Source organism: Nanorana parkeri, unplaced genomic scaffold, assembly GCF_000935625.1.
Source record: "Nanorana parkeri isolate BGI_ZX_2015 unplaced genomic scaffold, ASM93562v1 scaffold251, whole genome shotgun sequence".
NCBI lineage: Eukaryota > Metazoa > Chordata > Amphibia > Anura > Dicroglossidae > Nanorana > Nanorana parkeri.
The window spans coordinates 1,539,944-1,552,591 of NW_017306519.1; the positions used below are offsets into that span (position 1 = coordinate 1,539,944).

The 12,648-nt window shown below is 41.7% G+C and overlaps 1 protein-coding gene across 1 annotated transcript in view; it reads right to left on the bottom strand.

The window, feature by feature from the left end:
• Positions 1–12,648, bottom strand: part of PNPLA7 (patatin like phospholipase domain containing 7) — a 143,450-nt gene that overhangs the window by 44,860 nt on the left and 85,942 nt on the right. The window contains exon 19 of the mRNA XM_018556766.1: positions 3,216–3,334. Coding sequence (XP_018412268.1) covers positions 3,216–3,334 — 119 coding nt within the window. The remainder of the gene's footprint in view (positions 1–3,215; positions 3,335–12,648) is intronic.

The following is a 12,648-nucleotide window of genomic DNA, read 5'->3' on the forward strand; positions in this document are numbered from 1 at the left end:
AGTTCAATGGAAGCATAACAGTATTCGGTAGTTACAAAATGAATATAATATGGTGTAATTACAGCAGATGTATAGCTGTAATCATCCAGCTGACGTGTCACCCTGGCGGATGACGTTTCCATCATGTGACGTATGAAGGGCAGATCACTGATGGAGAAGAATTCGATTCTAGTAAAGCAGCTTGAAGTAGAAATACAGAAGAAATATAAGAGAAATGGGACAATGTGGTTTTTCCCCAGACAAGCTGGGTGGGGAAGGAGGGGGAAGACAAGCATCATCCCCTAGGAACGATATGCAGGACACTCGTATAGTGCTTATACTAGGCAATCAGCCTCTTAAGTGCTCCCTTTGGGTATATCAGTCTGTACTCATTATTAATTTATCGAGCGCGAGCTGGAATATGTTGTCTCGAGGGCAAAGTGACAGACATACTAGATTAATCTTTGCTAAGAGAACCCCTTGAACCTGCTTATTCTGACCCAAATTGCACAAGTGGTGTAAAGCTTTAAATATTATATCAGTGGGACATTGTTCAACTTTTCTACCGGTTCCAATTTCTCCATCGTTTTCTGCTTCATCTTTACATTGAACATTTACTTTGCCCTTGTTACCAACGCTGGCAGGTTTTATTTTAGCAAAAAGCATATCCTCTAATCCAGGGATCCAAAATAATTTTGTGTCTGTGTTGGTCCTGCTTTGAAAGTGAACTTGTGCTTTACTAATACAGGGAAAACCAACAATATCCCTTCAACACCTCACTCCCTTGGAGCACATACCTCCCTTTCAGCTCTATTTAGCTCCCAAGAGTGAGGCAAAAAAGTCCTGTGTAAGTTCAGAGTCACTCCATTCAGAGCTTACACAGGGCTAAGAAATCTCCCAGCCCCCATGTGACAGTGCTAGGCCAATCACTGAGCACCAACACAAAGCGAGTCACATCCTCCTCCATACTTGAAAGTAGCAGGAATCGTTCTTGCTCCTGGCGGCTGAGCAGAATAGCAGGGGTGTGAATGAGAGGCATGTATGGTATATAGTGGGTAGGAGGGCAATGAAGGGAACCTGTTGCTTTGCTCTACATTGCCAAAGTATAATTTGCTTTAAAGCTCAACTCCAAGCAAAAGACAAAAAAAAAGACCCTTGAAGTGGGGCTCCCATGCAATGCAAGAGGTAACTGCTGGTTAAGTCTACGGATGCAGAGATAATGAGTAATATGATCCTTATTCCTTGCTCAGGCAGGCTCCCTCCATCTATGTGTCCACTCCCGCAAACCCTCCCCTCTAAGGCACTCCCGGCTGGGGCCGCACACTCGCCGCCTCCATGTACATTGCAGGGTTTATAGCTCAGCATTGTATGTGGGAACACTGAGAGACCACCCACAGACTGGAGGGACTAGAGGAGATCAATGGAGCAGGGTAGTAATACTACCTCTTCTTGTACTGCCAAGAACTAATGAGCATTCCACCTCTGCAGTGCGGAGGGGCTCCACTGCAAGGGATATTTGTCAAACCCAGTGACTCAGACTACTGAAGCCATATGATCAGGATGTCAGCCAGTCAGCGAGCAGTTTCTCCACCTTAATCGTGGAGAGATATATGTACATATAATCAGGCAGGTCTGGGATGTGTGTGCCCGGTAAACCATGCTGATGAAGCTTACAGCCTCCTCTGCTCCGACACACACATTCTCTCATATAATGACACAGTTCATCATGTCTCCTTGTCACATAAATTTTGATTTCACTCTCAGCGAAGAAGACTATGTGACGTTTGCCCTTTAAGTGAGAGCCAGGAACAGATGCCGGGCCTACGCAATGAGGAGATATGTGGGGGTGGAATTGTGTTAGGAGGGAACAGAGTTTTATCTATAAGAGCATTTCTGAATACTCCGTACTTATATCCCCTGCAGGATGGGAGGATATCAACGAGCCTGTAATATGGTCAGAGCACAGTTCTTCTAAGTGGAATATAAACTGTTTATACCGTCACAATATGCTGGTACAGCAACCTCTGCGGGGAATTTAACAGCGGGCAAAGTAGGGAAGGAACAAAAGAACCTCAATGTAGAGCTGTTTAAGGAAAGAAAGACCAATGAGGAATTAATAGTGGAGGTAGTAGCACATCATGTACCAACAAGAGCAGCTGTGCTCTGGGCCAGAGGTTGCTGGGAAACTCTGTTCTATGAGGAGGGGATTATTTTCATGCATAGACACTCGTGTACAGTCCTGCATATGTCCCATGCCATAATGGGATGAAAGTCCCTCTTATTGAAATAGAAATCTGAAAATGTAGCTATAAAGCAAAGTACATGCATTGAATAATGAGGAATCTTTGCTGTACCTACTGTCAGCACACACTTGATGACGGATTGATCTTTCACATGGCCTCCCAGCTCCTGAGTCTGAACAACAGTACAAAATAACAAAGCTCTATAGTTGTTTATATTGCTTTTTAACGACATGATTCTATTACTTTATAACCTTATGCTCACTCAGACACTGAGAGACCATGTGTGAGTTTAGGCAGTTGACAGATCAGCAACTATCAGACTTCTGGTGACGTCTCATATCTCTCATGGTGAAGAGTCAAACTCAGACAAGTTAACATTAAATCAATGCAGGAGATGGGGAGAGAAGCATAAAAATATTTCATAAGGAAGCCTAATAATTTAAGAATGAATATTTAGTCCTCAATCACATGTTTTTTTTTTTAGGGCCGTCGGCAGATACCTGAGGCAAGAATCAGTGGATTCCTGCAGCTGAAATCACAGGCCGTTCCACACAGCTGCGACTGCTTAGCCTGTACAAAGCAATGACAGGCTGACAGGAGCTGCAGCTATCCACCGCTACCCGCATGAGTCCGCACATCCAGCAACATCCAGTTATTTGTAGCTAGGGACAGATGGCCGGCCTAAGCGCAATCTGTCCATATCCAGGGCTAGTCATCTGTCTGTAACTGCAGGTAACCGCTGGATGTGCAGATACAGGCAAAGAGCGGCGGACAGCAGTGGCTCCTGTCATTGCTTTGTACACACTTTGTACACAGGAAGCTACTGCCGGCCCTAAACAAATCCTTATGAATAGGTTTTAGATTCTTGCACAAATCCAGTCATGTTGGCTGCATTGCTTTTTAACTACATTTCAAAACACAGTCATGCTATGATTGTATCGCTTCCCAGTTGATGGTGGAAGTGAAACAACAGATTCAATCCTTATGTCTTACCTGGCTCCGCCTCCTCCCAGCACCAACGCTATGGCGTTTCCCGTAAGCACTCTGGCTAGACGTGAGAAATCACAATGGCGGTCTGAGGGCTTCTGAGATACTCTTTCGTACATTTCGATCTGTGTGGAGACAATATTATAACCACAAAGCTACTTAACATTTCATAGTAGATAATTAGATGCCTTCACATCAATAGCTTAATTTACATTCTGATTCTGATGTAATCTGTAATATAACTTGGTGGGGATTAGCCATTTAGGCTACCATAGGAGAGGAGACCGAGGTTGTTGTTTATCACTTGCATATATGCCATGTGACCTGGGGATGCTTCCCTCTTAGGGAAGGATAGGTTGTTAAATGTGCTTGCCTTTTCCTAGGGCAGTGAATATACTGATCCCAGTGTATCAGTATTATAGCCAGCCAACCACCATTTTCAGGATAGCTCCATGAAAGGACAAAGAACATGATTACTCAAATGTGAACCCCGCATAAGATATATTTTTCATGACAAATATGTGTGTGCTACCTAATGTGTACTTTCAAGTATTTATTAACTCTTACAGAGATCACAGCACTCTCCTTGACAATGCTTTTATCTGCTTTTCTCTTTAGATGGACAACAACATGTTTGTTCAGACCCCATCCAAGGTCACCATCTATTTGATGGACTGAAATGTTGCCTGATAGTTCAGTCACATAAGGCTTCTTTCACATGTCCGAATAGGTCCGGAAAGAGGATTCCTGCGGCTGGAATCACAGGTGTATGCGGCCTGCCACTGTTCACATGTATCTGTAATCCAGTGGTTACCTGCAGCTAGGGACAGATAAAAGGCCCTGAACGCAATCTGTCTGCGTCCAGGGCTGATCATCTGTCTGCAGCCACAGGTAACCATTGGATGTGCAGATAAATGTGAACAGCAGTGGACAGCTGTGGCTCCTGTCATTGGTTTGTGCAGGCCGAGTGGCCAAAGCTGTCCGCATACACCTGTGATTCCAGCTTCAGGAATCCAGTGTAGGGACCTATTCAGACATGTGAATGAAGCCTTAGTCTATGCAGGACTTCATTTTGTTCACAAATATCTGACAATAATTAGCCTCTTACTGCAGAACCTCACCTTGTGTCCTGCTACAAAGTTCAAATGTACAGTGTGAACATTACAGGAAGGAAACTGAAGCAATGCTTCCCTATTATTGCAGACCGACGGCATCATTTCAGCCTAATGAAAATTGCTGGACTCCCTTAAGACTGCTTCTTATATGATGAAAAATAGAGATTTGGAATGAGTAAAGTAACTGAGGGGTCTATTTTAGTATTAGCGTTCATGTAAAATTAAGGATTAAGCCTTCAGGTTCCCTGCGGAGAAAGATGTTTCTTTTTAATTGTTAATTTTAGTGCTGGGGAAATGTCAGAGTTCTTGTAGAGAGAGGGTTAAGGTCAGGTGAGTTGTGTGTGTGTACGCCTATATATTATTTTTTATTTGATGTATCAACTTGTTCCTCATTGCTGCTCAAAGGCTGAATCCTATTTTGTTTGGTGGTTAAATAGTGTATCTGACGTGTTTATTTTTCTATCTAATAACTAGCCAAATGACATTGCATCTAAGGCTAGCTTCACACCTGCATGATCGGTGACTGCGCGGCATTCATGCACGAAACCACACAAAGTCACCCACCACAGCTGATCAAGCTGGCAGTGCCATTATTTTCTAACGGCACCCCAGTCGCACAATTGAACACAGCTAAAAAAAACAAAAAGCTGCGCGTCATGTGTTGCCTTTTTTTCAGCAATTTGCCTCGCAGATGTAACCCCATTGAAATCAATGGGGCTGCGCGGCAACCGCTGTGTGCAACCGCTGTGCCGGGATCACTCCGATCTGAACCTAACCTAAACGTAAAGGTGGCAGAGAGTGGTCACCTATAGACACCTTTTTTCCACCTTTGTTGAAAATAGAGCTAATTCCAACTTATCCAAATTGAAATAATTTATTTTGGATTGACATTGCCTACATTCTTCAGATTAAGGCTCATACAGTTCTGATCATGTGATACAAATGCAGCATTTAATCCCCCACATGTGCTTTTCTGCCCTCCCCTTTCTTAAGTGATTGTTGTAGGTTTTTTAACCTATTTATTAATGGTATCGGGGAGGGAGCGAGTAGCCATGTCTCAGTGTTTGCTGATGATATGAAAATTGGGAGGGTAGCAGACACGGATTCAGACATTGTAACATTACAGGAGGACCTGGAGAAAATCAGGGAGTGGGCAACTGTATGGCAGATGAAGTTCAATGTCGATAAATGTACGGTAATGCACCTTGGAGTAAAAAATAGGCAAATGGACTATACACTTATGGGTGTGCCACTAGGGAAGTCGGGAACGGAGAAGGATTTGGGGGTAATTATAGACCATAGATTGAAGAACAGCTTGCAGTGCCAGACTGCTGTAAACAAAGCTAGCAGAGTCCTGTCTTGCATTAAGAAGGGAATGTATTGCAGGGACAAGTCTATAATTTTGCCACTTTATAGATCACTGGTTCGGCCACATCTGGAGTATGCGGTCCAGTTTTGGTCACCAATACTCAGAAAGGATGTCCTTGAGCTGGAAAAAGTCCAGAGGAGGGCAACCAAACTTATTAAGGGGTTTGAGGACCTGAACTATGAAACAAGGTTGTTAAAATTAAATATGTTCTCTTTGGAGGTTAGGAGATTAAGGGGGAACATGATCTTCTTGTATAAACTATTCAAGGGCGACAACAACATTAGTAACAAACTGTTTACGGTTAGCTCCGTAACAAAGACTCTGGAACTCGCTGCCGCAGGAAGTGGTCTCAGCTAAGAGTGTGGAATCATTTAAGAAACTCCTGGACGAGTTCCTCTGAGACCATAATATACAGGGGTACAGGTACACCTAGGAGCAAAATCATAAATGGACTAATACACACGCACACACCTGCTCAAACATAAATGCATACACGCAATAGGTTGGACTTGATGGACTTATGTCTTTATTCAACCTCAAATACTATGTAACTATGAAGGTTTAGTTTTTGGGATAGGTTAGAGGTCAGGGATGCTTAGATTCCTACATACTGTGATATACCTTTAATATACTTATCTTTATTACATAAACCACTCCATAGGTAAACCTTGTCTGGATTGTCTAGACTAGGAATTAATTTGCAGCCAAGTTTTAACTATGAATGGTCTGTGATTACAGGAACTTTTAATGTGCATAAAATGTCTTTTTAATTACACGTCCAATTAAAGCAGACTCTCCTCAAAAACTGTGAAATATTCCCAAACAAGATTTTAACAAAGCCCTCTGTGTCTGCTTCTGATAATGCATATTTTGATTAGTGCACATACCAGTCGGAGGATACACGGGAGGGAAATGGTTTCTATAGTAACTGCAATATTACATTCATCTGTTTTGAGGTGTCAGCCTATGTTCACAATGATACACAAAATGGCTGCCTGGACATTCCAAGAGGTCACATGTCATTTTTCAGTAATGGTTAGTAAGGCCAAGTTGCTATTAAAGGTCAATTTAACATGGGCAGTTTTACCTTATTCAGATTGATCTAAACTGTCACCATGGTCATCTGCAAAGAAAAAGTCTGCAAAAAGGTTCAGAATTTAATTGGCCTTGAATGAAATTTTCACTTTGCTAAAATTACTTTGAAATTTCTCTTTTTAAAGCAATCCTGTCATGAAAATAAAACTAAAAATTATAGGCCTGCAAAAGAAGAGATTTAATGCTTACTTCTTCTGTTTTTCACACCGCTGACTGCTCTCTTGTAAACAAACCCATGTGATCACAATGATTGGCTATCATGGTGATCCAATGATCGGATAGTAATCAGCGTGGCTCCCCATCACTCTGCAGGAGTGTCGATGTCCTGTATTCTTCACAGTGCTCAGTGGTTCCTCCCAAAGACTTTCACAACTCTACTATGTTCAGCAACATATGGTAGGGGGTACTATTTACACTTCTTTTTCAGGCATATCCATTTGAACCGTTTTATTTTCGTGACAGGGTCACTTTAACCAAGGCAAAAATGTTCTATAAGACGCATCCCCAACAATTTCCAGCATATAAGGATTATGTATGTGGTGAGAGACAGAGGAGTGCTGCAGGGTAGGGCAACATCGCTTATTACAAGGAAATACAGTATATATCTATACATTTTGAAATGTTTAAGCTTATGTTTTCTGTTTTTGCTATATGCAGAGAATTGTATGTCTTACTTTATAGTAGCAGATATAAAAAAATTAATACGAATATTATTCAGTCAGCAGGTGGCACAAGCAAGGCTACTTTCTACCTCTTCTTTGGAGTAGTTTACTGTTACAGTGTGGAAAATAATTATGTGATCTCCTGCAGATTTTGTAAGTTTGCCCACTTACAAAGAAATAAAAAGGTCTATAATTTTTATCATAGGTGCGTTTTAAATGATAGAGACAGAAAATCAACCAAAAATTCTGAAAAAACACATGATACAAATGTTAAAAATTGAGTTGCAGTTCAGTGAGTAAAATAAGTATTTGATCCCTAAGCAAAACATGACTTAGTAGTTGGTGGAGAAACCCTTGTTGGCAAGCACAGAGGTAAGACGTTTCTTGTAGTTGGTTACCAGGTTTGCACACATCTCAGGAGGGATTTTGGTACACTGTTCTTTACAGATCTTCTCTATATCCTTAAGGTTTCTTGGCTGTCGCTTGGCAACTCGAAGTTTCAGCTCCCTCCATACATTTTTGATAGGATTAAGGCCTGGAGACTGGCTAGGCCACTCCATGACCTTAATGTGCTTCTTATTGAACCACTGCTTTGTTGCCATGGCAGTATGTTTTTGGTCATTGTCATGCTGAAAGACCCATCCACGACCCATCTTCAGTGTTCTGGCCGAGGGAAGGAAGTTCTCATCCAAGATATTACAATACATGGCCCCGTCCATTGGCCTCTCAGTGCGACAAAGTCGGCCTGTACCTTTAGCAGAGAAACAGCCCCAAAGCATAATGATTCCATCTTTGTGCTGGACTGTAGGGATGGTGTTCTTAGGGTCATAGTCAGCATTTTTCTTCCTCCAAACACAGTGAGTCGAGTTATAGCCAAAGAGCTCAATTTTGGTCTCATCTGCCCACAGCACTTTCTCCCAATCCTTCACTGAATCGTTTAGATGTTCATTGGCAAACTTCAGACGCTCCTGTACATGTGCCTTCTTGAGGAGGGTGACATTGCGGGCGCTGCAGGATCTCAATCCATGGCGGTGTATTGTGTTACCAATGGTTTGTTTGGTGACTGTGTTCCCAACTGCCTTGAGATCATTCACAAGCTCCTCCTGTGCAGTTCCGAGCTGATTCCTCGCTTTTGTCATGATCATCCTTACCCCATGAGGCGAAATCTTGCATGGTGCCACAGACCGGGAGCGATTGATGGTTATTTTGTATTCCTTCTATTTGCAAATAATCGCTCCAACAGTTGTTTCCTTCTCACCAAGCTTCTTGCTGATAGTCTTGTAGCCCATTCCAGCCTTGTGCAGGTCTACAATCTTGTCCCTAATGTCCTTTGACAGCTCTTTGGTATTGCCCATGGTAGTGAGGTTTGAATGGAAGAAAGAGATTCAATGGACAGGTGTCTTCTATATACCGTGTTTTCCCGAAAGTAAGACCTACCCCGAAAGTAAGACCTAGCGATATGTTCGGGGATTTCTGTAATATAAAACCTACCGGTGGTAGGTCTTATATTGCAGAAATCCGCTAGGTCTTACTTTCGGGGTAGCTGCACATAAACTGAATTTTAAGTGTAAAGACCGGCCGCAGCTCCCGCCCCGCCCACACCCCAGCCGGCCGCAGCTTCCGCCCCGCCCACACGCCAGACGCAGCTTCCGCCTACACGCCCGACGGCCGCAGCTCCCGCCCGCACGCACGATGGAAGCAGAATATAATCCGCCGGGACCGGCAACAGCACGCCGCCAACTTATTTTACTCACTAAACTGTAACTCAATTTATAACATTTCTATCATGTGTTTTTTTCCTGGATTTTTGGTTGATATTCTGTCTCTATCATTTAAAATGCACCTATGATAAAAATTATAGACCTTTCATTTCTTTGTAAGTGGGCAAACTTACAAAAGCTGCAGGGGATCAAATATATATTTTCCTCACTGTATGCTGTGAATGGCCAGTGAAATTTGTATTCTCTCACTATCAGACCTGTTCAACACACCTATTTTTACAAATTGTATTTTTTTCTTTTTAAAATACTGCAAGAATCAAATAATCTATATACGGAAACACTATACAGTCCTTGTTAAGAGTTAGCCGACAGCCAAGGTAGGCACAGCATGAATGCCAAATTCAGTTTGCTGCATTCGTAGAACAGACAAGGTGGATGTACGGGGGTTCCAGCTGTTGTTTTAAAGCAACCATGCTTAACAGACATGTTATTGTTTTGTTCTTCACTTGTCACCAGGTAATTGGCGAAAAGCTTGACATGGATGTGAACGCCACATGGAAAAAGCGATGCAGGAGACCCAGAAAATAATGCAGTCAGGATTCTTGTCATGTGATTTCTTATAACAGTTTAAAAGTTATATGTATTCTTTTCAATATATTTTTAGGTAAACATGTAAAAGAGATCTACTTGATGCATAGTAACAAGCACCAAATATCTTAGCTATTTGTGTTAACCGTTAAAAAAAAACCTGTATAATTTGTAATTGTAATTATATATGAAAATGGGAGCAGCCATATTTGATCATTACATATACAGGCTCAGCCCACTTTTAGTTCCACAATGCCACCTACATTAACATTTTTCAGGAAAGGGAACCGTGCTGACGAATGTTAACCTATAGATTGCAGGTGTCATGGTGTTAAGTGTATCTAAAGCCAATTAAAAATAAATATATGGAACTTAGCAGTACCTAGATGGGGTAGCTGCATTAGTTTTCCCTTTATTTTCACCTGGTGATCCTGCTACTAACACATTTCCTGTACTAGGATCACAACGCTCACTCAATATATTTTAGCTATGGAGGAGCAGTAATGTCACCCTAGGAAAGGAAGTGTTTTAGGACTACAGGACACCTCCCACTATTCTCATCTCCATGCATGGGGGTGTTCTGTAGCTCACAGAGGTAAACTGGGAAGGGCTAATAACACTGCTTGAGATAATGCTACTACTGCACAGGACACCATTGAATTTCTGGCAGGATCACCAGATCAACTCAAACATATGTAACAAAACATTTGAGGAAAGCTAACACAAAATGTAAGTTTCTGTGTTCATATACAGCAGCTGCATTTGCCTGCTTCATGTACACTCATTGTTCATTGCTGGCATATGTTTTTTTGCAAATCCCTCCGCAAAGGTGGAAATGGGCTTTAAGCAATGTGTTCGACAATGGATAATTATCTTTTAAGATTGTAAGCTCTCATGGGTAGGGCACTTCTTACAATCTTGGTTTGTATTGTTGCTGTACTGTCTTTCTTATACTGTAAAGTGTGCTATATCAATACAGTATAATAATAATAATAATAATAATAAAAATATCTTGCTGTCTTTCATTCTCAGGAAGATTCCCAGGCAGTAACAACTAATCACTTCACCACTTTCAAACACTATTTACATTATTATACAATTCCTGCCCAGAAAGGGGGGGGATGTTACCAAACACATTTACTGGAAAGTTCTGACAAAGATAAACTATTTTGTGGTGCTGCACTCTATTTCCCAAGCATCAGCAAGATTTACAAATAAGGGCCCGTCATCAGTTCTTTTATCCTTGTCCAACAGCTCTGTCAGAAAACCATGACAATCTCTCTGCTTTTCATATGAAATAAATGGAATACAAGCAATATAAAAGTAAACACTAAAGAAAGCTCTTTTTTTTGTCTTTGTGCAAAGGAGTGCTCCATCAAGGATAGGTACACAAAAACAACTAAGTACCACAATGAATGCACTGAGAATTTATAGTTGAACTCCATGCACATATACTGTACAAACAGCAGCAAATGCAGTTCTATATATTTAGCAAATAATGATTACATATACACTGCCTGACCAAAAAAAAGTCACACACTCTAATGTTTTTTGGACCGCCTTTAGCTCCGATTATGGCACACATTCCATGTGGCATCATTTTGATAACGTTATGTAATGTCACAACATTTATTTCCTTCCAGAGTTGCATTTATTTTTCACCAAGATCTGGTAGTGATGATGGGAGAGTCAGGCCACTAGGTAAAGTCTTCTCCAGCACATCATAAAGACTGTCAGTGGGGTTAAGGTCTGGACTTTGTGGTGCCCAATCCATGTGTGAAAATGGTGTCTCATGCTCCCTGAACCACTCTTTCACAATTTGAGCCCCGATGAATCCTGGAATTGACATAGTGGAATATGTTCATCCCATAAGGGAAGAAAAGATCCATTGAAGGGAAAACCCGCTCATTCAGTATATTTAGGTAGGCAGCTGACCTAATTTTTTGAGGACAATTTTCTTGCTGAACCTAGACCTGACCAAGTAAAGCAACCCCAGTACATACCACTGCCTGAAATCCAGGTGGTGACGTTTTTTTTGGCCAAGCAGTGTCTTTTAATATGCAACTAATGGAAGTACCTGGATTTGAATTATTATCAGCATATTTTAATACATTTTAGTACCCAAAATGGAAAAGAAGGTGGCCAGCACTAGGACCCAATCCTGTGATCTGCATGCAAACAAACATGCTAAGAGCAGGGAGATTACCTCATCAGTTTCTCCAATCACAGGCTGGGGACAGAGAAGTGACCAAGCTGCATTGCTTAAAGCCCAGCTGAGCTTTCATTATAAACTAGCTACACGCATTCTAGGTGCAGCAAAACAAAAGGTGTGTAAAGCCTTACAGTTTGTTTTACTTAAAAATTAGTCACAGCTTAAATATAGAAGCCAGTCTCCAGCTGCTCTATTATAGGTACCCTTACTTTCTGTATGAAGCAGTGGTCTCTTTGCCGAGGTCAGACACATCCCCTGCTAAGTCAGAGCCAGAGATCTCTAAATCAGCAGGGAGCATGAGCTTTACTGAATGCAGATCAACAGGTCTGACTGGGAGGAGTGTGTGTCTGACCTCTGCAGAGATTGCTGCAATCACACAGGGTCCCACTCTGCAGCTTCAGACAGAGGACATGCTTTCATACTGTGGCTTTTTTATGAGAAAATGAAGGCTCACCGTACATGTTACAACCTGACACTACGATCTCTGTACAATCAAAAACTATGTAATATGAGGACCGACCTAAACTATCCAATTAATTTGTATCCAATCATGCAGACCATTGCATTACATACTTGGTCAATTTTAAAGGGGCTGTACAATCAGATGTAGCATCTGACAAGATAACAAGTGCATCTGATAACAAATGTATAGGAAGTGTGGATGCCGAGGGACATAC